Source organism: Neomonachus schauinslandi, chromosome 1, assembly GCF_002201575.2.
Source record: "Neomonachus schauinslandi chromosome 1, ASM220157v2, whole genome shotgun sequence".
Taxonomy (NCBI): Eukaryota; Metazoa; Chordata; class Mammalia; order Carnivora; family Phocidae; genus Neomonachus; species Neomonachus schauinslandi.
In genome coordinates, this window is record NC_058403.1 from 92,375,210 (window position 1) to 92,402,109 (window position 26,900).

At 39.7% G+C, this 26,900-nt stretch overlaps 1 protein-coding gene across 1 annotated transcript in view; it reads left to right on the top strand.

Moving 5' to 3' along the window:
* Window positions 1–5,285: 5,285 nt before the first annotated feature.
* Window positions 5,286–26,900, top strand: part of SLC2A2 (solute carrier family 2 member 2) — a 35,653-nt gene continuing 14,038 nt past the window's right edge. Inside the window, exons 1-3 of the mRNA XM_021702592.1 lie at window positions 5,286–5,300; window positions 12,785–12,877; window positions 21,903–22,165. Of these exons, the coding sequence (XP_021558267.1) occupies window positions 5,286–5,300; window positions 12,785–12,877; window positions 21,903–22,165 (371 nt within the window). The remainder of the gene's footprint in view (window positions 5,301–12,784; window positions 12,878–21,902; window positions 22,166–26,900) is intronic.

Here is a 26,900-nt window from a genome sequence, read left to right on the forward strand (position 1 = left end):
TTCTGAATGTTTCTGTGAGAGTGTCTTGGATGAGATTTACATTTAACCTGGTGGACTTTGAATAAAGTAGATTGTATTCCAGAATGTGGGTGGGTCTCATCCAATCAGCTGATGGTCTGATAGAACAAAAGGCTGATCTCCCCAGTGCAAGAGGGAATTCTCTAGCCTTTGGACTTGAACTGCAACTCCTTCCTGAGTTCCCAGCCTGCCGGTATCCCCCATCAGAATTTGGACTCACTGAGCCTCCACAATCATGTGAGGCAATTCCGTAAAATAAATCTTTTTCTCATATTCTCATGTATATACACACATCCTATTGGTCCTATTTCTCTGGAGAACACTGACCAATACACATACTAGCTAATTCCATTTATATTACATTCTTTAAATGACAAAATTAAAGGAATGGAGGAAAGATTAGTGGTTGCCACAGTTTGGGAGTCAGTAAGGATAAGAGGGAAAGAGGTGTGGCCATCCAAGGGCAACATGAGGGATCCTTGTGGCAATGGGAATGTTCTGTATCTTTACTACTGATGTGAATATCCTGTGATATTATACTGTAGTTTTACAAGATGTTACATTGGGGGAAACTGGGGAAAGGGTATATGGGAATTCTGTATTCTTTCTTACAACTACATGTGAAACTACAATTATTTGAAAAAGTTTAACTTTGAAAAAGTAAAACAAAATATATCTGTTTTGATTATTTTATTGCAACCCTCCTTGAGGTCTGGGAGGTGAACTTAGATGATCACTCAGATGAATAAACAATCCCCCAGCACCTGTAGCATTAAATAGCATAACATCATCCCAATTTAACAAGCCAGAAACCTATCTGCCATCCCGAGTTTTTCCTCTCCCAAAACAATTAGGAAAAAGTCCAGCTTCATTGCCAAAATATATCTTGAATTTGTTACTTCTCCTTCCCTGCTACCACCATTATTTTGGTGGTCAATAGCAAGTATGAACTGTTGTAAGAGCCTTGCAATTAATTGTGTCTCTCCTCTTTCACGGGTACCCCACCCAATCCACCCCTCACTCAACAGCATGAGTAATATTAAAACATACAATGGATCATATCCCTGCCATGCTTAATCCCTTCCAGTGAGTTCCCATTGCCCTTGGCATGAATCCAAGCTCATTCCCATGGCTTTCAAAGCCCTGCCTGAATACAGCTGCTGTCTACTTCCCCAGTAGTATCTCTTGCCACTTTCTCTTGCTCCCTTGCTTTAACCAAACTTCTCTTATTCTTCAACCTAAGATTTTTCCTCCCTCAAGTTTGGCACACACTTTCCCCCTCCACCCCGCCTGCCCATTCTTCAGGTATCAAGGAGAAAGACATCTCTTCAAAGAACATTTTTCTGAACTCATTTTTCTAAAGTGGGCGCCCCCTGTTGTCCTCTTCCTCAGTATTCATTTTGTTCTTTTATAGAATGTAAGCCCCATAAGAGCAGAGACCTGTGTGTTCTGTTCCCTGTTGTAACTGGTGCCTAGCAAAATGCAGTGTAAATACTGCATTTATTGAACGTTAAATCAATAAATCTCCAATGCCAGCCTCAGACTCCTCCTCCCCCACTGCAAGAAAGCACGTGGCAACTCTTCTTGAACTTCCTTTATTTATTAAACAAATACTTATTGAGTGTACCAGGCACTCTCACAGGCGCTGGAAATAACAAAACGGGCAAGGTCTCTGCATTCATGGGACTTAGGCATGGTGGGGAAAGTGGAACACAATAAATAATAGACAAGTAAATAATAAAATAATAAATTTTAATTAAAATAATTTTAATATTTAAACAATTAAATACTTTAATTATTATTAATATAACAGCTAATATGTCATAGATAACAATTTTATATTGTTATAATTATTCATTAACTTATTATTTAAATGTTTAATGTTTTAATTATAAAATATTAGTAAATAAAATTTCAAGCATAAGTGCTATGAAGAAAATAAAGCAGAGTAACAAGACTGAGAATGAGTTGGAAGGTGTAGGTGGTGTCCACCTCAAGAAGCCTGGCTAGAGAGTCTGAGCTGTCATCTGAATGCAGAGGTGTCAGGCCACATACAAATCTGGAGCAGACAGCTCTAGGCAGAGGCCCATGGAGTACAAAGGTGCTGAGCCTGCAACACATTAAACAAGTCTGAGGCCAGTGTGGCTGAGCAGAAAAGGAGGAGAGGAGTAAGAGAGAAGGTCTCAGCGTCAAGAAATGAATGCTACACCAAATTCGCCTCTCCTGCCACAGTAAAGAATGTGGGTTTCCTTCTAAGGGTGACTGGGAAGCCTCTGGATACTTTAAAGCAAAGAGGGTTATGGTCTGATTTAGTTTTTAAATCATTGTTGGCTGTTCTGTCAAAAGGGACTGGAGGTTAAGAATGGGGACAGGGAGGCCAGGTAGTCAGTCAGGAGAGATGCTGGTGGCTTGCACCAGAGAGTAACTAGAGAGGGGGAGAAGAGGCAAGCTACAATAAGGGCAAATCTGACTCAGCAATCTTAAAATACACTGGACTTCCTCAGGGACAAGGAGTTTCCAGTACTCCCTTGCACTCCTAGTTTGGCCCAATTTGAACTTACTTGATTCGGTTCCCCAGAGATATCTTTGCATTACCCGCACCCGCCCCAATGAAAGAGGAATGCAGCATGCTCTTTCTTCCCTTTAATAGAAATAAGCTAAAGTCTTGTGTTACTGAAAGGAAGATAAATAATGAAAAAAGAAGAGGCTCTTTTCTATACTTGGAAACTCTCACCACCTACAGCTATTGGTATCTATTACGAAGATTAAATTAATCACGATGTACTCAAAATCTGACCTAATGGGTTTAAAGTGTGAAGCCTAAAGAACCGTACAGAACTGGTTTCACCCCACCCAGCCGGGATCTCTTGGTGATTATGGGCACTGAAGCACCTCTCTGAGCGGCCCCCAGCCCGACAGCAAAACACAAAAAGCCTGACTTTATCACAGCCAGGGAAACACGAAGATACGTCCATGCCATTGGACCCGCAACTCCTTTGGTGGGCACTTGGGCAAACTCTCCTGAGAGGCCGAAATGGAATAGCAGTCTTCCCAGGGCTAAAAATCCATCAAGGCAATCACCGTAGCTGACTCCCTCCAGAGATAGTTTCAGCCCATCCCTAAACGGTGCAGAGATTACTCATTTCTGAGCAAGAGCAAAACCAGACCGGTGCTAGCTAAACCAGAGGAAACTGGTCTGGGTGGCTCAAGGTCCCGCGTCTGTCCGGGTTAGCGAGAGCGCTCTCCCAATGAAGAGGAGGACAGCTTCCTGCACGCACGCGCAGCTCCGACCCAGCAGGAAAAGTTAAAGGCTCACCTGAACCCACGCCGCATTCAAGCCCATTTCTGTCTCTTAAAAGGAAGATTCAAAAAACAAAGGTTGGTAAAAATCAGAAGGTAACTCATTTTTCACAGCCGCCCAAAGACTTTCTTGCAGTGTCAGTGGATAGCAGTCCTCCCAGGGCTAGGATTTTCTGTCCCTGGAAAATGATTGCTAAATTCTCTCCTGATTGTGGACGCTCTGACAAGTGGGCGTGCGCATCACCAGCCCAAACTGGTGCAGAAAACCAGGCGCTGGTTATGCACTAACGTCAGTGTGAGCTAACTGGGCTAACTTTGCTCCCCAAAGCTTAGCTCTACAACGGAGAGTCCCTTACATTATGATGACCGGGTTAATCCATGTAAAATGCTGAGAGCAGCGCCTGGCAACAAGAAACAACTCAATAAAGTTTAACTATCACTAATAGTATTCGTTAGTGTTTTTCTACAAAAAAACAAAAAAACAAAACTGTATGAGTGTTTGTGATTCCGTTTGTCTGTTCTTATACATTGTGAACCCCTAAGTGTCTTGTTGATCTCATGCATTTCAGAGCCTGGGACTGTGCTGGGCTCAAGTTTGTGGTTTGAGCTGAATTACTTATTCAGTTGGGTTGCCCCATAGAGGTAATAGAAATAAAAGGGTGGTGGTGAAATAAAAGACACATGAAATCAGAGTCTCCCTTACCTCTTCACTTTGTCACTGCTTCTTCATAACATCCTGGTTTAGGGGACTGTCAGAGATCTCCTCTGCTGGGAACTGGTTCCGGCTGAGCCTCAGTGGAACCAAGTGACAATAGTTGCCACATACAGTTCAAGCTCAGCAAATTTTGATACTGTCTGGGCTCCCACAGGGACTGAACATTATAGAGGAGACACAGAAGGGTACAGACTCGGGGTGCCTGGGTGGCTCAGTCAGTTAAGCCTCTGCCTTTGGCTCAGGTCATGATCCCAGAGTCCTGGGATCTAGCCCCACATCCACACATCTGGCTCCCGGCTCAGTGGAAAATCTGCTTATCCCTCTCTCTCTGCCCCTCCCCCAGCTCGGGCTCTCTCTTGCTTGCTCTCTCTTAAAAAAATAAATAAAATCTTAAAAAAAAAAGAAGGGTACAGACTCAAGCCAAATGAGCAATTTATTTGAGACTCTACACTCCAACAAGCACCTCTAGACATACACCAAACCAATAATAATAATTGCAAAAACAATAACAACCTACATTTTGCTGAGCACTTATTATGCACTAAGCTAACCACTTTCCTATCACATTTAATCCATATAGCAAAACAAAGTGTGTTCTGTTTTCATTTTATTCAATGAAAAACTAAGGCATAGAAAAGTCACTGGGAGCCAACTGCTTAAGGTGATACCTACCACCAGTAAAACGTTGAGATTCGAACCCAAGTTCATAGTTCTCAGAAGCTCATTCAGATAAACCACTCAAGCCTACAATGGCCTCTGGCCAAACAGCCCACCTCTAAAGCACAAAAAACACAGTTCTGGTTCTCTGTAGAGCAGAGTGCAGCATGCCTCCCATGTCCCTCGTCTTTGTCATCCCCACAACATGAAACGTCAACCCAGCATCTCATCTTCTACAGAAGACCCCAAAGAATTCTTTTTTCACCTGTTCCTGGTTACTGGTGTACTTAACGTGTTAAAGTGTGACCACCTCTGGTTTGTGACTTATGCCTGAGGGACCTGCTCCCATTTTCTTTTGCTGGTGCACAAGTTTGAAGCCACAAGTCATTAAGGCAAAGCATTTATTGATTAGATTCTCCTCCATATTCAGCCTCTGCTGAAATCAGATTTTAAAGGTAATGGCCAGGCTGCTTCGTTGCCTTGCTCCTCCTCCTCTAATGTATAACTAGTAGAAAGCTGGAGAAAGGCTGGCCAGCTGCATGTGCCACACTCACCACAGGACTTGGAGTTACGAGGAGGACTCTCAACCGATAAAATGACAGAAGATAAGGTAAAGTAGCATTATGTTCATTTTAAATCAGCTTGAGGAAATGAATAGGGGGATTTGTTCAAGTCGGCGACCATAGGGAGGATTTGGGGGATGTTGGGTGTAGCTACTTGAAGCTACTTCTCTTGGCCAACTGATAGTTCATTTAGCTGCAAAAATATGTATCATATTCAGTATTTTATATATCTATTCAGAATTTTAAGGATATTTGCTCTGTCTTCTGAGCAGTCTGTGTAACTTTCTCAAGTGATTCTGCATAACCATATTACTAAAGGAATGTGCAAAAAAAGGGTAGATTAACCTGAATCTAACTAATCATGAAAATTGGTCAGAAATTTTCAAAAATGACAATGAATGAAAAATAAGAAGCAGAAGGACTGTTCTAGATGAAAGGAGACTAAGAACTGACAACCAAGTGCAGCAAGTGATCTTAGATCCTGGAAAGAAGAAAACAGCTGTAAGGGACAATATGGGGACAGTTGGGGAAATTTCGAAAATGGGCTGTTATATTAGATAATATTAGTATATCTATTACATTCTTGGATATGATGATGGTATTGTAATTATGTAGGAGAACGTCTTCATTCTTAGTGAGTACATGCTAAAGTATTTAGGAATGAAGTGACACTAATATCTGCAACTGATTTTCAAATGATTCCAACCACACTACATACATACCTGTGCATGCACACACATACACAGTGAAAGTTAAACAAATGTAAATGTTAACCATTCCTGAACGCAGGTTATGGGATGTTCACTGCCTTACTTTTTCAACTTCTCTATAGATATGATACTTCCCAAAATAAAAACTTAAAAAGGTCATAGTGCTGTCGTTCTCTTACAAGTTTTCCCCAACCAAACACACACACCCCTTCACACAATCACACAAGTAGGTAAATCTGTAGCCCTCTTAGAGTAGGATATCTAAAGTTCTGGCCTGTTGTAACTTACTCTGCTGAGCATTTCTTCATGTGAGTACGTGACAAGGCTAGGAGCACAGACTTTGTGGTTAGCCAGGCTTGGATTTGGAGTGTGATGATGCTACTTACCTGCTGTGAGACCAAAGTTAAGTTATTTACCTGAGCTTGGGTTTTCTATATTGTGACAAAATAAGAACATATTGGGATATAATAAGAGGATATAAGATATACAGGGATTCTAATAGTTCTTGATAGTCTGGGAGTATTTAAATGAGCTAGTATTTGAGAGACAGATGACAAATATTTTAATGTTAATAATCATGCATTTGCATGATGTATTTTAAAAATAACTAGGACTTCATGATTTCCTATTATACCCCAGGATAAAGCTAAAGTAGTTAGCATTTTAAAGGTGATATAAAGACAAATATTAAGTTAATAACTATACCGATAGTATGTAGATTTGGCAAAAATAATAAAGGTAGTGTTCAAATAACTAAAGTTTGTAAGAGACTGCAAAAGGGAAGGTAATATGCTTACCACAGTGTCTGACACATAGTAAATGCTCAAGCTTCATTTTGAACTATCACTAAATTCCCTTTAGAAATTGTTGTAGGACTTTTCTTGAGAACCAAGGAATCGCTTAATAATGGAACCCAGAAATAATGAGAACTGATGTAAAGCACGATGTTTCAGCTTTGTAAATCTGCCCAGACTTTGAAAGTGGGATAAGCATGAAACTGAGGGTTAGGAGACCTGAGTTCTCACACTGAATATACCCAATAATGTACTGTCTAACTCAGACAAAGGACCTGAATTCAGTTTCTTCAAGTGGAAAATGAAGAACTTAGATTAGAATCCTCTGTTCTCTAAGGTCCCTTTCAACATGAAAATTCTATGGCTTGAGAGGCCCCTGGAGTTTTCCAAAGTTGGGTGCAAGATCACCTTTAGGTTGGCATTTGGAGCCATGCAGTTTAGAGGAAAGACATCAGCTTCTCCTCCCTACCAGTCAGTCTGTAGCTGCTGAAAATCTGCTTTTTTGCTTAGAAATGGGAGTTTAAGAACACCAGCTCTGGGTTCAAATGCTAGAATATCTGTTACTTACTAGCTGCATGGTATTGAGCATATCACTTAATCTTCTATAAGCCCTGGTTTCCTCACCTGTAAAATGGGGATAATTTCTTTTACTTTGTAGTATTGTTGTGAAGATTATTGGTGACATATGAAAAGCTGACAGGTGGTTGGTTGACAAGAGAGATAAATGATGTGCTAATGTGATTAAAGATGTAATTGTTTTATAGCCCTTTCATTATTTATAGGAAGACCACATTAGTATCTTATTTAATCTTTATGATATCCATTTTTTTGGCAAAGAAGCAGATTCAGGGATATTAAGGGCCTAGCTGGTAGTCTTCTAGGTTTTCTGAATTCCAAGTCTATTTGTTTTTTCTAACAAACCCCATCTAATTTCTTTTTTTTTTTTTTTTTAAAGATTTTATTTATTTATTTGACAGAGAGAGACACAGCGAGAGAGGGAACACAAGCAGGGGGAGTGGGAGAGGGAGAAGCAGGCTCCCCGCAGAGCAGGGAGCCCGATGTGGGACTCGATCCCAGGACCCTGGGATCATGACCTGAGCCGAAGGCAGTCGCTCAACCGACTGAGCCACCCAGGCGCCCACCCCATCTAATTTCTAAGCCACAAAATAAATACCACATTTTGTTTTTTTGTTTTTTGTTTTTTTTTTAAAGAATTTATTTATTTATTTGAGACAGAGAGAATGAGAGAGACAGAGAGCACATGAGAGGGGGAGGGTCAGAGGGAGAAGCAGGCTCCCTGCAGAGCAGGGAGCCCTATGCGGGACTCGATCCCGGGACTCCAGGATCATGACCTGAGCCGAAGGCAGTCGCTTAACCAACTGAGCCACCCAGGCGCCCCCCACATTTTGTTTTATGTTAGGGTTCAGCCACTTGCCCATTCTGTGTACTCCCACATTTATCCTGTGGCATATCTTTCATTGGATGTGGAACCTGGTTTCTCTAACTTAAAATTGTTAAGCTCTAAGTGGGGGTAGTCTTTCTAAGAGTCAGGGTTAATATCTTGTTGCCTATGAAGAGGTGAGAGACAAAGCTTGAAGATCTTCAGCCACTTTGTAGGTATATGGCTTTGGACAAATTCCTTACCCTTTGTGTACTGGTTTTTCCATATGTGACATGATAATAATAATTACTACCTACAGAGTTGTTGAAAGAACAGAGCCTGGACAAAGTAAGATCCTAAGTTCTCACTGTTTTCATTAGCTCCTATGTACCTACCCTCAGTCAACCTCTTGGACACTCGATTAATGGATAGGATTGATGGGCTAATTCAGACTTAACAGTCTTCAGAAATTTCCCTTCTCATAAACAAAACTTTTCTGTCCAAACCTAGTACCAAAATATATAGAAGATTGAATATAAATGTTATCTCTTTCATTTCACTACAGAAAAAGAAAAGATGGAAAGCAAAGAGCCAGTTTAAGGTAAGGTTCAGAGAGGGAAATTAAACCTAAAAGTAAAAGAAAAAAAGAAAGAAAGAAAGAGAAAAAGAAGGAAGGAAGGAAGGAAGGAATCAAAGTTTCAGAGACTTCTATATTTGGGATTATCACTTTAGTTGGGAATTCAAGTGACCTTCTTAAAATTGATAACATTGTTCCTTACCTGACCGACTAGGTAAAATTCCTATCTTAGGAAGTTAAAGTGGGGAAACTGCAGCCCTGCCCCCGCAAGATAGCAAGACCAAAGCCAACTCTGAAAAAAGAAGCCAGGAAGACCAGAGGACAAGGACTTTAAGGACACTCTAAGATTTCTAAATGTCTAAAAATTCTATTTCCTTTACAGTTCCTTTTTTCTGTTACTCCTATAACATGAGAAATTGGTCTTAGGGGCAGCCCCAGAATTGCTATAGTAATGACTTAGAACAATTTGATTAGAAAGTAATGAGACAGGAGCTCCAGAGAACTTAAGTCTTTGAAAATTAAATTTCATTTTTATCAGAGTAATGTGGAGCAGCTAACACTGTTGTGACGTAGAGTGTGTATTTGGAGTGGCAGAGGAGAGTTGATGAAGATTATGGGGAACCAAATCTGCTACGGCCACCACCTTCACCCCTAACTTCCATTTCCATAGCACCCCTGCTCACCATTGGCATGGTGACTAGTTGGGTTGTTAAAATAAGAAGAAAGGAACTATATGATTGTCTGGTGGGGGCAGGAGAAGAGAGCCAGTAGAGAGCGGAAGCCCAGGGATGGAGTGGGAAGGGCAGTCACTAAGACACCAAGTGCTTGGACATTCTGCTACAGGAAGAAAAGGAGATGCAGGGATGCAACTGGCCCTGGGCTTGGTGGTGGGAAGGCCATGAGGTGGTTCTTCAGCTGAGCTACAGAGGAGCAGTTGAGTAGTTTTTTCCCTTTAGTATTTTTGTACAGAAATGTCACAAAAATTTTCTGTGGATAGATGAGGAAGGAGGGGATTTGTGTGGTGGGTAGTGGGAAAATGCACTTGAAACTGGTGGGTGTTGGTGAGTTGGCTTCAGCATCACACTTGGCAAATTCTACGAATATGTGTGCTCTTAGATTTTTTTTTTATTTAGAAAGATTATGATCCTAGATTTTTAGATGTGCTTGACTTTTGAATGTCTGTTTCTGACCAATGAGAAATTCAAAATAACCAATTAGTTAAAAGCATAGGGTCTGGATCTAAGCCATTATTGCACAAGTTACTGACTGTGAGACTGTAACCTAGTCTAGTTATCTATAAAATAGGGTTATAGTGCTGTCATGAGAAGTGTCCATTACTTGGTCTCCAGGATGTGTAAATATGTTACCCTAAAAGGCAAAAAGGACTTTACAAATGTCATTAAGATTATGGACCTTGAGATAGGAAGATTAACCTGGATTATCTAGATAGGCCAAATCTAATCTTATAACTTCTTCAATGGGAAGAACTTTTCCGGCTATAGTCAGGATCAGAGAGATGCAACGTGAGGACCTGACTGGCCCATTTCTGGCTGTGAAGATAGAGAAAGGACACCACTAACCAAGGAATGTGGTGGCCTCTAAAGCTGGGAATGGCCCTCACTTTACAGCCAGCACAAAAACACAGATCCTGGTCCTACAGCCATGAGGTACAGAATTCTACCATCAACCCAAATTTTCCCCAACTGCCTTCAGAAAGGAACACAGCCTGCCAACATCCTAATTTTAGTCGTACCAGACTTCTGATGTACAAGAACTGTAAGATAACAAACTTGTGTTATCTGTTTTAGCTGCAAGAGAAAACCGATACAGTTAAAAGAGACAATCACATAGAGCAAAAGATAGGCATGCAGTAGGCAGAAATATTCAGGATTAGGCCTTGAAGTTGTGTTTGCATTGCACCTAATATCAAATTGTCTAGATTGTAGTGACGGAGACTATCAGGGAAGTGGGTGGAAGCCTTGTCAAGGTGCCCTCTGGTCCCCTCACGGCTGATGATGGTTACTTACTACAAATAAAATGAAAGGATAAAATTTTCTGTCCCTGGAAACAGCTGAAGGAGAAAAAGGATTTAAGGAGAAACCAGCAAGTAAATGGAACCCATTTTAGCTTTGGTTGCCTGAGGCACTAGGTATTAGATATCTAGTTACATATTAAAGGATAATTCAAAATCTCTGGTAATCCCATACCATGTAGCATATTTGTGTGTGTATGTGCACACACACACAAACCTGTGCACACAGGTACATTTTACAGTTAACATACTTTGAATTTATTTGTAATTATTTTATTATGTATATGCATATATGATTTATATCTCAATATATATAATGTATATTATATATATATATATATATGCTTCTTTCAGGATATATATAGATACAGGATATATATGCTTCTTTTAGGATAATATAATATTATCATATCTTTGGAGAAAGTTTTAAGTCCTTTCAGGAAGGAAGTTGCTGGGAAGAAAAGCCTACAGAGGTGCCACCTGAAATTAATTCTGAATTAGTGGAAAGAGAACAAACCTACAGATTCCCAATTCTCACCACAGAGATTCCAATCCAATAGTAGGTCTGGGGTGAATCCCAGGAAGCTACACCTATAACAAGCTCTCCAATGAGGGTCTGGTTTTAGAACCCCTAGATTCCGTAACTTCAAGGCTCTCAGGCTGGTTCTGTGATAATACTTTGTTGATGATGACACTGAAATTTCTAATCTCTGGCTTTATTAGGGAATGAGAGGACTTGGGTTAATAAGCTACTTTTCATGCTGGAGTAGGGATTTACAATCATCCCCCTACTTAGAGAAAAACTGAAGATCCTACAGGAAAAGTGGTTTGGGTCATATGCTCCCTAAACATGAGAGTGGGAACTAGAATTCATGTTGATATGACTCATTCATTTGTTCAGTGAAGCTTCTACAATATCCCATGTTATTTATTTAAACATTTAAATTATGTAATTATACAGGAAATCATTCCCTTATAAAATGTCTGATAATATAAATAAAAGAAAAAATACTCGTTTATCCCCCTTCTCTAGTCTCATATTCTTCCTCAGTGGTCATCCTTTTGTTATCTGTTCTTCAAGAAAATATTCTGTGACTTACATACAACATACACAAATCAAAGAATGCTCAAGTTTAAGCCTTTTAAAAAATTAATGAGATTACACAGCTTCCTTTATCACTTAACAGTAAGTCAGTACAAAATGATCACATTACTCTAGCTGCAGCACAGCATAGTTGTATGTGTCATGATGTATTTGAATCTATTTGGCCATTTTCCATTGAATGACATTTTGGTTCTTTCTACAATTTTTGCTATCACACACACACACACACACACACAATGCTGCATCAAATATCCTGATATGAGATTCTATGTGTATGATATGATTTCTCTAAGATGGTTAGACATGTAACTATGAGTTGAAGGGAATGAATGTTCTGTCCCTTTCTACACTGAGTTTTGTAGCTACATGGAGTTGGAAAGAAAATAGCATCCTTCAATCCATAACTCTAGATTCAACTAGTTGCAAATCTTAGAAATTATCCTTACCTGGATATTGATGTGGTCATGATAAAGCCTGGCTGATGCTTCTTGTATGAGTTTTGAGGTGTTTTTGTACCATAACAATGCCCAGGAGACCTCCCTATCTTTTTGTTACTGGTGTCTTTTTTACCTCTCCAAATGATATAAATTGACTATTTTTATCACAGTGGTTTCCTTTGGTCAGCAGCAATTCTAGTCTTCAAACCTGATTTTGAATCTTAAATATATGTATGGAAAAGGATGTTTGGTTCCTCTCTTGGAAGAAATTGTCCCAAACTTTTCTCAGCTTTAGCAGTGTAGGGCCTTTGATGAATGGCTCTTGCATTCTCGTATGAATGAGGCCTGTTGGGAGCATAGGGCACACTGTGAATGAGTACCAAGGAGCAAGAACCAGCCTGTTGAGACTGTCAGAAGTCCAAGCTGCACACTGACACGATGGTAGGTAACTGAAATTGCCTTGTGTTTCGCAGCCCTGTGTTTCATTCCCCACAGATCACCGGGACCTTGGTTTTCACTGTCTTCACTGCTGCACTGGGTTCCTTCCAGTTTGGATATGACATTGGTGTGATCAATGCACCTCAAGAGGCAAGTGACACATGTACAATTCAAATCTCTTTTTGGCAATTTCTGTCAGTGACTGAAAGATCTGTGTTCCTCATACCCAGAGATAAAGTGTGTCCACGTGGGGAACATAGGGTAATCCCAGCATTCTGTCAGGCACCATGTGTGTGGTTTCAAAGCTGATAACTTGGCCTTGGCTTCTCAGTAACCCTCACAAAGAAAGGGCAATAAACAATTCTTGATCTCTGACTCTGCTGTTCGCTGAGCTCACAGAAAACTCCAGCCAGAATACCACGTGCCTACAGATGTTGTTTTAAAAAACTTAAGAGCTTATTGCAACCTTTATTCAGAGCTCCCAGCCATATGTGAGTAAAAAAATGAATGAAAAATGCTGGGGAATAAGAGGAAGCAATAGAAGGATTTATTTCACTTTATGCATAAGCTTTTACTGGGCACCAACTCACTGTGCATCAGGTGCTTTAACATATGTTCTCCTTAGTCTAACCTCCAAAAACCTTATTATGCCCAATCACAGGCCAGATGAAACACTTTAGGAGCCCTAACACTAAGAAGGTCCTATCCTCCCCCCCAATTCTGTCCCTCCTAGCTAATCCAAAGTAAAATAATATATAACTGCTAAGTAATAGTCTGGAAGTCCAACAAAATTTGGATAACTATTTGGATGGGTGTTTTTAAAAATATTGAATAATTTCTATCATTTGTCTCATTTATTTTGTGCAGCCCTACTCTGGTATACAATGAATAAACAGGAGTGGGATGTCATTTTTCTCAGCTCCCACAGTCTGTAAGTGGGGGAACCAAGACTTCATTCCCTTTGCTCTAATTAAGGCTGTAAGGTCATTTAGGGCAGGATTGTCTTCCTCTTCCTGTCACCAGTGCCAAGCAGAATGATTAGCATAAAGGTGTTCAATAAAGTGGTTAGTTAGGAAAGAGAGGAAGAAAGGAGAGAAGCTGGGGGGGGGAGCGGTATAAAATGAAGGTCCAAGCATTTGTTGGGTGCCTTCTATGAATACATCATATTTCTTTTTTTTTTTAATTATGTTATGTTAGTCACCATACAATACATCATTAGTTTTTGATGTAGTGATCCACGATCCATTGTTTTCATATAACACCCAGTGATCCATGCAGTACATGCCCTCCTTTATACCCATCACCGGGCTAACCAATCCCCCCTCCCCCCTTCCCTCTAAAACCCTGCTTGTTTCTCAGAGTCCATAGTCTCTCATGGTTCAACTCTCCCTCCAATTCCATCCCCCTCATTTTTCCCTTCCTTCTCCTAATGTCCTCCATGCTATTCCTTATGTTCCACAAATAAGTGAAACCATATGATAATTGACTTTTTCTGCTTGACTTATTTCACTTAGCATAATCTCCTCCAGTCCCATCCATGTTGATGTAAAAGTTGGGTATTCATCCTTTCTAATGGCTCAGTAATATTCCATTGTATATATGGACCACATCTTCTTTTTTTTTTAAAAAGATTTTATTTATTTATTTGAGAGAGAGAGAATGAGAGGGAACATGAGAGTGGGGAGGGTCAGAGGGAGAAGCAGACCCCCCGCTGAGCAGGGAGCCCGATGTGGGACTCGATCCCGGGACTCTAGGATCATGACCTGAGCCGAAGGCAGTTGCTTAACCAACTGAGCCACCCAGGCGCCCTGGACCACATCTTCTTTATCCATTCATCTGTTGAAGGGCATCTCGGCTCTTTCCACAGTTGGGCTATTGCGGACATTGCTGCTAGGAACATTGAGGTGCATATGGCCCTTCTTTTCACTACATCTGTGTCTTTGGGGTAAATACCCAGGAGTGCAATTGCTGGGATATAGGGTAGCTCTATTTTTAAATTTTTGAGCAACCTCCACACTGTTTTCCAAAGTGGCTGTACCAACTTGCATTCCCACCAACAGTGTAAGAGGGTTTCCCTTTCTCCACAACCTCTCCAACATTGTTGTTTCTTTCCCTGTCCATTTTTGCCATTCTAACTGGTGTAAGGTGGTATCTCAGTGTGGTTTTGATTTGAATTTCCCTGATGGCTAATGATGATGAACATTTTTTCATGTATCTGTTAGCCATTTGTATGTCTTCTTCAGAGAAGTGTCTGTTCATCTCTTCTGCCCACTTCTTGACTTGATTATTTGTTTTTTGGGTGTTGAGTTTGAGAAGTTCTTTATAGATTTTGGATACCAGCCCTTTATCTGTAGTGTCATTTGCAAATATCTTCTACCATTCTGTGGGTTGCCTCTGTTTTGTTGACTGTTTCCTTTGCTGTGCAGAAGCTTTTTATCCTGATGAAGTCCCAAAAGTTCATTTTTGCTTTTGTTTCACTAGCTTTTGGAGATGTATCTTGAAAGAAGTTGCTGTGGCCGATGTCAAAGAGGTTACTGCCTATGTTCTGCTCTAGGATTTTCATGGATTCCTGTCTCACATTGAGGTCTTTCATCCACTTTGAGTTTATCTTTGTGAATGGTGTTAGAGAATGGTCGCGTTTCATTCTTCTGCATGTGGCTGTCCAATTTTCCCAGCACCATTTATTGAAGAGACTGTCTTTTTTCCATTGCATGTTTTTTCCTGCTTTGTCAAAGATTATTTGACTATAGAGTTGAGGGTCCATATCTGGGTTTTCTATTCTGTTCCATTGGTCTATATGTCTGTTTTTGTGCCAGTACCATGCTGTCTTGGTGATCACAGCTTTGTAATATAGCTTGAAATCGGGCAACGTGATGCCCCCAGCTTTGTTTTTCTTTTTCAACATTTCCTTGGCGATTCTGGGTCTTTTCTGATTCCATACAAATTTTAGGATTGTTTGTTCCAGCACTTTGAAAAATGTCATTGGAATTTTGATCGGGATGGCATTGAAGGTATAGATTGCTCTGGGTAGCATAGACATTTTAACAATGTTTATTCTTCCGATCCATGAGCATGGAATATTTTCCCATCTTTTTGTGTCTTATTCAATTTCTTTCATGAGTGTTTTGTAGTTCCTAGAGTATAGATCCTTTACCTCTTTGGTTAGGTTTATTCCGAGGTATCTTATGGGTTTTGGTGCTATTGTAAATGGAATCGTTTCTCTAATTTCTCTTTCTACAGTTGCGTTGTTAGTGTATAAGAAAGCAACTGATTTCTGTTCATTGATTTTGTATCCTGCCACATTACTGAATTGCTGGATGAGTTCTAGTAATTTGGGGGTGGAGTCTTTTGGGTTTTCCACATAAAGTATCATGTCGTCTGCGAAAAGAGAGAGTTTGACTTCTTCTTTGCCAATTTGAATACCTTTTATTTCTTTTTGTTGTCTGATTGCTGTTGCTAGGACTTCTAGTACCATGTTGAACAATAGTGGTGAGAGTGGGCATCCTTGACGTGGTCCTGATCTTAAGGGAAAGGCTCTCAGCTTTTTCCCATTGAGGATGATATTTGCTGTGGGTTTTTCATAGATGGATTTTATGAGCTTGAGGAATGTTCCCTCTATCCCTATACTCTGGAGAGTTTTAATCAGGAAAGGATGTTGTATTTTGTCAAATGCTTTTTCTGCATCAATTGAGAGGACCATATGGTTCTTCTACCTCCTCTTATTAATGTGTTCTATCACATTGGTCGATTTGCAAATGTTGAACCACCCTTGCATCCCGGGGATAAATCCCACTTGGTCTGGTGGATGATCCTTTTAATGTATTGTTGGATCCTATTAGCTAGGATTTTGTTGAGGATTTTGGAATCCATATTCATCAGGGATATCGGTCTGAAATTCTCCTTTTTGATGGGGTCTTTGCCTGGTTTGGGGATTAAGGTAATGCTGGCCTCATAGAATGAGTTTGGAAGTTTTCCTTCTGTTTCTATTTTTTGAAACAGCTTCAGTAGAATAGGTATTATTTCTTCTTTGAATGTTTGGTAGAATTCCCCAGGGAATCCATCAGGCCCTGGACTCTTGTTTTTTGGGAGGTTTTTAATCACTGTTTCAATCTCGTTACTGGTTATTGGCCTATTCAGGTTGTCAATTTCTTCCTGTTTCAGTCTTGGCAGCTTATAGGTTTCCAAGAAGGCCTCCATTTCATCCAGATTGCTCAGTTTATTGGCATATAGTTGTTGATAATAATTTCTAATAATTGTTTCTATGTCCTTGGTGTTAGTCGTGATCTCACCCCTTTCATTCATAATTTTATTAATTTGGGTCCTTTCTCTTTTCTTTTGGATAAGTCTGGCCAGTGGTTTATCGATCTTATTAATTCTTTCAAAGAACCAACTTTTAGTTTCGTTGATCTGATCTACTGTGTTTCTGGTTTCTAATTCATTGATTTCTGCTCTAATTTTAATTATTTCTCTTCTAATGAGTAGCTTAGGCGTCATTTGTTCTTTTTCTCTAGTTCTTTAAGGTGTAGAGTTAGTTGGTGAATTAAGGATTTTTCTATTTTTTTGAGTGAGGCTTGGATGGCTATGTATTTCTCCCTTAGGACCGCCTTTGCAGTATCCCATAGGTTTTGAACCGATGTGTTTTCGTTCTCATTGATTTCCATGAATTGTTTAAGTTCTTCTTTGATTTCCTGGTTGACCCAAACATTCTTGAGCAGAGTGGTTTTTAGCTTCCAAGTGTTTGAATTTCTGCCAAATTTTTTCTTGTGATTGAGTTCCAGTTTTAAAGCACTGTGGTCTGAGAATATGCAGGGAATAATCTCAATCTTTTGGTATCAGTTGAGACCTGATTTGTGACCCAGTATATGGTCTATTCTGGAGAAAGTTCCATGTGCGCTTGAGAAGAATGAGTAATCTGTTGTTTTAGGGTGGAATGTTCTGTAATGTTCTGTAAATATCTATGAGGTCCATCTGGTCCAATGTATCATTCAAAGCTCTTGTTTCCTTGTTGATTTTCTGCTTAGATGATCTGTCCATTGCTGAGAGTGGAGTATTGAGGTCTCCGACAATTAACGTATTGTTATCAATATGACTCTTTATTTTGGTTAACAGTTGGCTTATGAAGATGGCTGCTCCCATGTTGGGGGCATAGATATTTACAATTGTTAGATCTTCTTGTTGGATAGACCCTTTAAGAATGATATAGTGTCCTTCTGTGTCTCTAATTACAGACTTTAGTTTAAAATTTAATTTGTCTGATATAAGAATTGCTACCCCAGCTTTCTTTTGAGGTCCGCTGGCATGGAAGATGGATCTCCATCCCTTCACTTTCAGTCTGGATGTATATTTAGGTTCAAAATGAGTCTCTTGTAGGCAGCATATGGATGGGTTCTGTCTTTTTATCCAATCTGCAACCCTGTGCCGTTTTATGGGAGCATTTAGGCCATTCATGTTGAGAGTGATTATTGAAAGACATGAATTAATTGTCGTCATGTTGTCTGTGAAGATGTTGTTTTTATAGATTGTCCCTGTAAATTTCTGTTGTAGATCACTCTTGGGATCTTTCTCCTTTTATAGAACCCCCCTTAATATTTCTTGCAGGGCAGGCTTAGTGGTCCCATATTCTTTCAACTTCTGCCAGTCGTGGAAGCTCTGCATCTCTCCATCCATTCTAAATGACAGCCTTGCCAGATAAAGTATTCTTGGCTGCGTGTTCTTCTCATTTAGTACCCTGAATATGTCTTGCCAGGCCTTTCTGGCTTGCCAGGTCTCTGTGGATAAGTCTGATGTTATTCTGATATTCCTCCCTCTGTACCTAAGGAATCTCTTCCCCCTAACTGTCCTGAAGATGGTTTCCTTGGTTCTAAGATTTGCGAGTTTTACTATTACATGTCGGGGTGTTGGCCTGTTTTCCTTGATCTTGGGAGGGGTCCTTTCTGCCTCTAGGACACGAATGTTTGTTTTATTCCCCAGATTATGGAAGTTCTCAGCTACGATTTGCTCAAATACATCTTCTAGTCCTCTCTCTCTCTCCACTCCCTCCAGGATTCCAATTATTCTGACATTGGAATGCTTCATGGTGTCACTTACTTCTCTGATTCTATTTTCATGGATTCTGAGTTGTTTTTCCCTGGCCTCCTCTTTTCCCTTTTTATCTATTATACTGTCTTCCAGATCGCTTATTCTCTCTTCTGTCTCAGTTACCCTATCTGTTAGATTATCTAGATTGGATTGGATCTCATTGATAGCATTTTTAAGTTCTGCCAATTCACCTTTTATTTCTGCCCTTAGAGACTCTATGTTGCCATTAATTGATTTCTCCATTCTAGCCATTGTCTTCACAATTGCTAGCCTGAATTCCATCTCTGACATCTTGGTTATATCTGCATCCATTTGTAAATCTGCAGCATAAGTCATAACCTCTGAGTCTTTTCTATTTGGGGGGTTCCTCCTCCTAGTCATTCTGTTGATGGGTGTTTGAGGGAATGTAGAGTCCAAATTATTGACCAGAACCCAAACAAGATGCACCTGTTTTCTTGGGACCTTAGTGTTGCTGGCCTCTTGTTTTCCCAGCCTGTCTTCTCAGGGAGGGGCCTGCCGCTCTGTTACTCAGGCAACCCTGTTTGGGCGGAGTTGCCCTGCGCCCCTGTGGCGGGGGATGGGCTCAGCAGGAATCAGTCTTTGGGGCTTTTGTTCTCTGGTGGCTTTCGCTGGCGGCTTTCCGTGTCTCTTCCACGAGTCAGAGCAGAAGAGACCGTTTCCAACCCTCTGCCTCAGAGCAGAGAGACTGCAGTCTGTTCTTCAGTGAGCTCTCCAGGCCACACCATCTCCGTTTCTGTGCATGCTGCTATAAACTGCAGCGGCCTGGGTTGTGCGCCCCTCCGCAGTGCTCCCAGTCCTGCCTCCAGGTCAGGGCACGTCTCTGCCCTTTGTGCTTCTAAAACCGCCAGCCGCTCCCAGTTTGCCCACCCGACCCGTCGCTCCAGGTTCCGCCCCAGGGGCTGCCCTAAAGTCCTTTCCCCGCTGCTACCGGTCAGTGAGTCTGTGGCCCGTCCCCAGCGCGCGAGGCTATCGCTCACCGGTGGTGTAGGATCCCCATGTCCAGGCACCCTCCCGCTGCCGTTTATCCTCCGATATCTGCTTGTGGAATCACGGCTCCCCGCTTCATACCTCAAAACCAACCGCCTGCGATATTCTGTTTGTAGAGATCCAGATCTTCTTACATCTCAGGCTGGTTTCGTGGGTGCTCAGAGTGGTCTGGTAGATATCCAGCTCAATTCCGGGGACCAGTTGAAATAGGGTCCCCTACTCCTCCGCCATCTTTCCTTCTCCAAATATATCATATCTCACCTTCTTCCCTTACAATGTTGGACTCCAAGGAAAATGTACTGACCACAGTCTATCACCTGAAAGCGTCGCTCCTTGGGCCAGAAGATGTGCTTTGGTTGGGTGCCACATATTATCATGAGTGTGGTGGTCTTGCTGTAGTTGAGAGATTTAGATAACAATGCTGGGGGTCACCACTTTTTCCTGTGGGTGATGACAACACGTGCCGATTTAGCAGCCTTCTTGAAATTTGGTTCAGCATCACCGTAATTTAGGATCAGCAGAGTCTCTTTGTGGAAGACCTTTTCACATCCTATTTAAACGATCTTCTCCAGGGAAGGAGAGAGAAAATTAGGCTAAGGTTTCCCTTCCTTCAATCCAAGTCCTAGAGCCAGACTTGAAAATAGGGATCCCCCACTGGCATCGGGCTTCATGTCCTCTCTAGAGCCCCTCTCTCTGTGTTTAACAAGCTGCTTAAACATCATTATAGAAGAATAGATGTTCAGCTTCATTTGTGTTTGTTAGTGGAATGACACGTGGCATTGTTTAAGGGTATTTTAAAATCACACTTTTTTATGATTATAAAAACTACACATACCTGTTATAGAAAGTATTTGGAACAAATCACCTATACTAATTCTACCACATAGAGCAAACAGCTGAGAACATTTCAGATAGTTCCTTCTAGCCTTTTTTCTATGCATATTATCCATGTAGAATGGTCTGCTAATGAGGCAAATGTCTTGGTCGGACTTCTTTTATCATAAGAGGTTATCAATTCCCTCCTTCACTCAGCTGATTTTACCACATAGGGCCTTGCCCATGACTGACAACCTAGAGCAGGTTCGTTCCAGGTCCTTGTCAGAGGTCCTCCCATGCCACTGAATAGTAACCAAATCAGCACTGAGAGGAAGGACAAGGGAAGAAGCCCGAAGGCTGTGCCTTTACTCAATTATACTTTGGTAGGATCTTTGCCTCTTCTGAAACACAGGATAAACTATGGCTGTGTGATATTTAATTTTGAGTTCTGTTCATTCTATTACATACTGAAATTTGTGAGGACACAGAGGAAGAAACTCCTTCAGGTATCAATCCCTTCTCAGGGGCCACTAAGTTATTTTTATCTTTGAAATTCAATATACATGATTGTTTTCCTCTCTTTGCACTGGCTTCTAGGAAATTTACTGGTAAATTTATAGCATATTTCTAGCAAGGATATAGCACCGAGGGTTTATATTTTGTATACTAACTTTATTTTTGGCTTCATCTTATCTTTCCCAAACTTTTTTCTTACAGCCATTTTTATGCTTCTATTAGAATATTTACATAAATCAATTTAAACCCTGCTGTGCAGAGGTAACATGGTGTGAAAATGTATCTTTTTATCTGCAGAATAGTTTCAATTTGAATAGATGCCTGCACTTAAAACTTGAAGAATTTTACATAAAAACCCAGATTTCTGGCTTCTTTTTTAAAAATTAAAGGTCATGCAATACTAGTCTCACATTTGCAGCTTCCTTCTTTAGGTGGGGGAAATGCTCTCCAGTGCTATAATCTTGCCCAGTTGCTCTTATATTCTCAATACTAGAGACAGTATTTCAGTCCTCTAGTTATCAAGGTTCTCCTTCACTTATTTGTTCCTGCCTAGTTCATGTGGGCACTGGAATTTGCAACCTCTGTTTTACAGGATATGGTCAACTGTAAGTAAATCTATCTGTGTTTGTATGTATATAATACATATAATTGGGATGACCCTTTTAAACACCGAACAACATTCTAAGGGAAAAACAAACAAAAGGTGTATAGAATATTTGAAATGTTGGAGCTATTTTTCTTTATTTTATTTCCTCAGGTAATAATATCCCATTATGAATACATTTTGGGTATTCCACTGAATGACCGAAAAGCTATCAACAACTATACTATCAACAGTACAAAGGAACTGCCCACAGTCCCATACCTAGGGGATTCAATACCAACACCTTTGGTGGAGGAAGAAACTACAGCATCTACTAGCCTCGTCACCATGCTCTGGTCCTTGTCTGTGTCTAGCTTTGCAGTTGGTGGAATGATTGCATCATTCTTTGGCGGGTGGCTAGGGGATCGGCTTGGAAGGTAGGCAAGTTTCATAAATAAGCATAAACATGGAAACTTTAGTATTTGGGGTTTCTAAAACTTTGTTGAGAAAGAAATCATCTTTCCTTTTGTGGAATAGTTTCAGAGTTGTTCTTTTCAATTCATGAACCTATGAATTAGGTTTTAGAACAAATAATGGAGAAAGCTGTTGCCCTAATCTGCTTAACCATAGAGGCATTTATAGCAAAAGTGGGTTTGGTGTGTATTTCCACAGAACTGATTTGATTCTCTAAATTTTTTAGTTTTAAAACATATTCGGGTGCCTGGGTGGCTCAGTCAGTTGGGTGTCTGACTCTTGATTTTGGCTCAGGTCATGATCTCAGGATTCTGAGATCTAGCCCCCACCCCAAGTCAGGCTCAATGCTCAGTGGGGAGTCTGCTGGAGATACTCTCTCTCTCCCTCTGCCCCTCCCCCTGCTTACTCTCCCTTTCCCTCTTTCTCAAATAAATCTTTAAAAAACTAAAATAAAATAAAACATGTTAAGAAACCACTACATAAATGGTTAACTCAGGAACTCAATGGCAGAGCTAAGAGTAAAATTTTTAACCAGGGAATCCATTGTTTGCTTCACCAAATCACTCCATTTCTCAGACATCCAGTTTTTCATTTTCAAATTAAAATTTGGCATTTGGATCAGTCAAGTCCTAAGGTCAAATCAATATCCCTATCTCCCAATTGCCCAATATACTTGGCATGGATTTCTAGCTGTTGCTACTGCTCTCTCAAAGCCCCAACCAGAGATGAAGCAAGTAGTGTCTCCACTTCTTTACCCTGGTTTTTATCAAGTGTATTGGATTAAAAATGTCATTTAAAAAAAAACTCCCTGGAACTCCTTTACACTTAAATTTCATTCACTTAGTCATGTGACATACTAAAAATTGGGATTCCACCCTCACACACAGAGAGAGGAAATAAAATCAGAAAATCAAATGGGTTTTTTTTTTGGACTCATTTTCTGTTTTGAGGCCACCTTTTGTTTATTAATTTCTTTTTCTCTGATGATAAAAATAAATACGCAAATATGGAAAATTTAGAAAATGCAAAAACCTCTAAAGATGTATATATATATAGGTAACTATTTTAGTAATTCTAGATTACAATTCATTTAGTTTTTTAAATTCTTACTTTAAATTATAATTTTATCTCTCTCATTATTAAAATTCTGATAATTTCCTTCTCTTGCACTGGAGATTTTATATAAGACTATAAGAAGTTTTTTTAAACAATGAGTATCATTGGGGCACCTGGGTGGCTCAGTTAGTTAAGCATCTCGGCTCAGGTCATGACCCTATCAGGCTCCCTGCTCAGCGGGGAGTCTGCTTCTCCCTTTGCCCCTCACCCAGCTCTCATGCTCTCTCTCTCTCAAATAAATAAATAAAATCTTTAAAAAAAATGAGTAGCATAATAACCCAGGTTTTATTCTTGTTCTTACTTGAAAGGGACTTTCCTCTACCACAAAAGATAATAGTTTCTCACATTTTTATCAATTTGCTGGTATTTAGCTGAACTTAAAAATCAGAATCTGCAAGTTACAGGGTTTGTAAACTGACTTTAATTGTTAAAAAAAAATTTAAATCATTTTAATTTGAACCAAACTGGTTTATGCAATAATTAGAAAATTTTCTAGATTAATATTTCTACAATAAATAAAATTAAGCAAAGTTAAATTTTAAAATATGAATCAACCAATTCTTTTAGCAGCTACTAATGTTTTATACCTCTTCCACCCCTAAAGAGAAAATTTAAGGGGTGCCTGGCTGGCTCAGTTGGTGGAGCCTGCGACTCTTGATCTCCAGATCATGAGTTCAAGTCCCAAGTTGGGCGTGGAGCTTACTTTAAAAAAGAAAAAGAAAGAAAGAAAAAATGTAAGCCCTTGTTCTCATCTCATTTAGAAATGAGATTTTGACATGTCTAGTGATGTACTCTAAAGCATTTAATTCATGTCCTCGTGATAAATACAGGATGCATACCCTCTCAAGTCTTAGAATTTAGCATCAACAATGGTCATACCCCAAAACAATGTCAAATGATCATTTATCAAATGACTTTAGTAAACTAAAAGTGAGGCTTCTTCCAAGTATCAGTAGAAAAATGATTCTCCATGAATAGCACCCACAAAATTAATAATTTTAACATCAGGGGTGCCTGGGTGGCTCAGTCGTTAAGCGTCTGCCTTCGGCTCAGGTCATGATCCCAGGGTCCTGGGATCGAGCCCTGCACTGGGCTCCCTGCTCCGCGGGAAGCTTACTTCTCCCTCTCCCATTCCCCCTGCTTGTGTTCCCTCTCTCACTGTCAAATAAATAAATAAAATATTTAAAAAAATTTTTAAAAATAATTTTAACATCAAAATTAAGACAAAAGAGTTCAGTCTCTATATAAACTATTTTTCTAGGAAGATTCATTGAGAAATGACATGATTTTCCTTATTGACCAGGTCATTGCTCCATCAATTAAAAATAAGTAAATAAAAGCTTATTTTTCCATTACCTCTTTTAAAAAAAAGTCTTTCCTTATAATTGTGTAATAGGCAATAAATGTCTGTGGCCACTGCTTCATAGATTTGGCTTCTCAGGGTCAATTTTTCCCGAAGTTGTGCACTTAAAATTTAATTACAATGACATGGTGGAGAAGACCATGGTCTGTGCAATCCACACTACCGTAAATGAAGGAAGGTATACATAGCCTGCCTTTAAATGCATTCTTTCTTTTGTATAAAAATATGGAACTCACTAGAATCAAGCATTAACCTTTGGTTTCATACAGATCAAGCCCCAGCTCTAACACTTAATAGTTGTGTGAAAATGAGCAAGTTACTTAGGTTCTCTAAGATGTTTCCCCATCCATCTACAATGTAGGAAAAAATAATACCTAACTCATGGCATTATTGTGAGAATTACATTAGAGCACAGACAGAGGATTTATCACAATGCCTAGCACATAATAAGCAGGCACTGAATGTAGCCTTACTTTGATGCTGATGCTGATGAAGACAATGATCATGACAGTGTTAAAGCCTACGCTAACAGGAGTATTTAGAGCAAAATTTAAAGAAATATACTTAGAAATATATTTCTTTCTCCCTGATTCAGTGATTTCATGTATTTTTGGATTATTTATTCTTGGCCATTTCTCATGCCTGAGCAGAAGTTAAAATCCTTTAAGTGGTACAAAGTGCTCTTTCTCATGCCTGAGCAGAAGTTAAAATCCTTTAAGTGGTACAAAGTGCTCTAGCACCCACTGATGATAAGGAAGAGGGACTTTAGAGCAATCTGGCATCAAATATACTTTCAAGCTATCTCTTTTAAGAGTTTTTCTCCCTAATAGAATATATTCCCTAACAGAATATATAGTACTAGCCAGCTAGTAACAATTTCTTAAGGTAAATTATTGAATTTGTTTGCCCTCTGAACTTGAGTAGAGAAAGGGTACTTCAGAGAGAAATAGCCCTGTCTTTTTCTGCTCTGCAGCTCTGAAACTGACCAGCTCTAAATCACTGTTTCCCCTCCCTTTGAATAGTTGACATTTTCCTATGTTGGTTTTCTATTACTGCTCTAATGAGTTACCATAAACAGTGGCTGAAAACAACAGTTATTTTCTTATAGTTTTGGAGGTCAGAAGCTCAAATTCAGTTTCATTTGGCTGAAGCCAAGGTGTCAGCAGGGCTGGTTCCTACTGCAGCTTCTGAAGGAAGAACCCATTTCCTTGCCCTTTTTCAGCTTCCGGTGGTCACCATATTGCTTGGCTTGTGGCCCCCCATTCAATCTTCAAAGTACATTACTCCAATCCTATTTCTGCCATTATATTATCTTCTCCTCTGCCCTCCTCTTACCAGAATACTTGTGATTCCATCACTGGGTAATCCAAGATAATCTCTTTATCTCAAAACTGTTAATTTAATCACATCTGCAAAATCCCTTTTATTATATAAGGTAATATATTCCCAGAGTCTGAGGATTAGGATGTGGACTCTTAACAGGATATTATTAAGCCTATCACATACTTGTTGGGCAATCATTGCAGTATAAGACTACATAATTTTACTCTCCAGAAAAAAAAATCTGTCTGGTATTAAAGATACGTGCTTAGAAAAAGCTCACCTATTCAAGTTTGAAACATTGACACAGAACATAACAAGATGCTTACATTTCTTTGTGGCACAAATATTTCCACACCTGTCCATTCAGGTTCTTTTACTGGTCTTAGCATCATCTACTGAACTTTAAAGAAGGTTTTTGTGCCCCACTTTCCCATTTAATAGGAATAAAAGTATCAGATATCTGCAAATGTTGTTAATTTTCATATGATTAATTTTGAAAATGATTTTTTTTTGCTATTGTCAGCTTTATACATATTTTACGTTGGTTGACATTAATTCATAGGTTCTGGAAATATGATGACATGCAATGTTAAAATAAGAATAATTATAATTCTCTATGATAAAACACTTAAAGTAAATTTTAATTTACTTCCAAATAATTCATAGTAAAATAAATTTAACTTTGAAAGTCCTTACATCATCTACATCAACTAAAACCTGCACCATTAAGAACGAAAGAAAGAAGGTGGGGGAGAAAGAAAGGAGAGGAGAGGAGGGAAGGAGGGGAGGAGGGAAGGAAGGAAGGAGAAGAGAAGGAAAGGAAAGGAGGGAAGGAGGGAGGGAGGAAAGGAAGGAAGGAAGGAAGGAAGGAAGGAAGGAAGGAAGGAAGGAAGGAA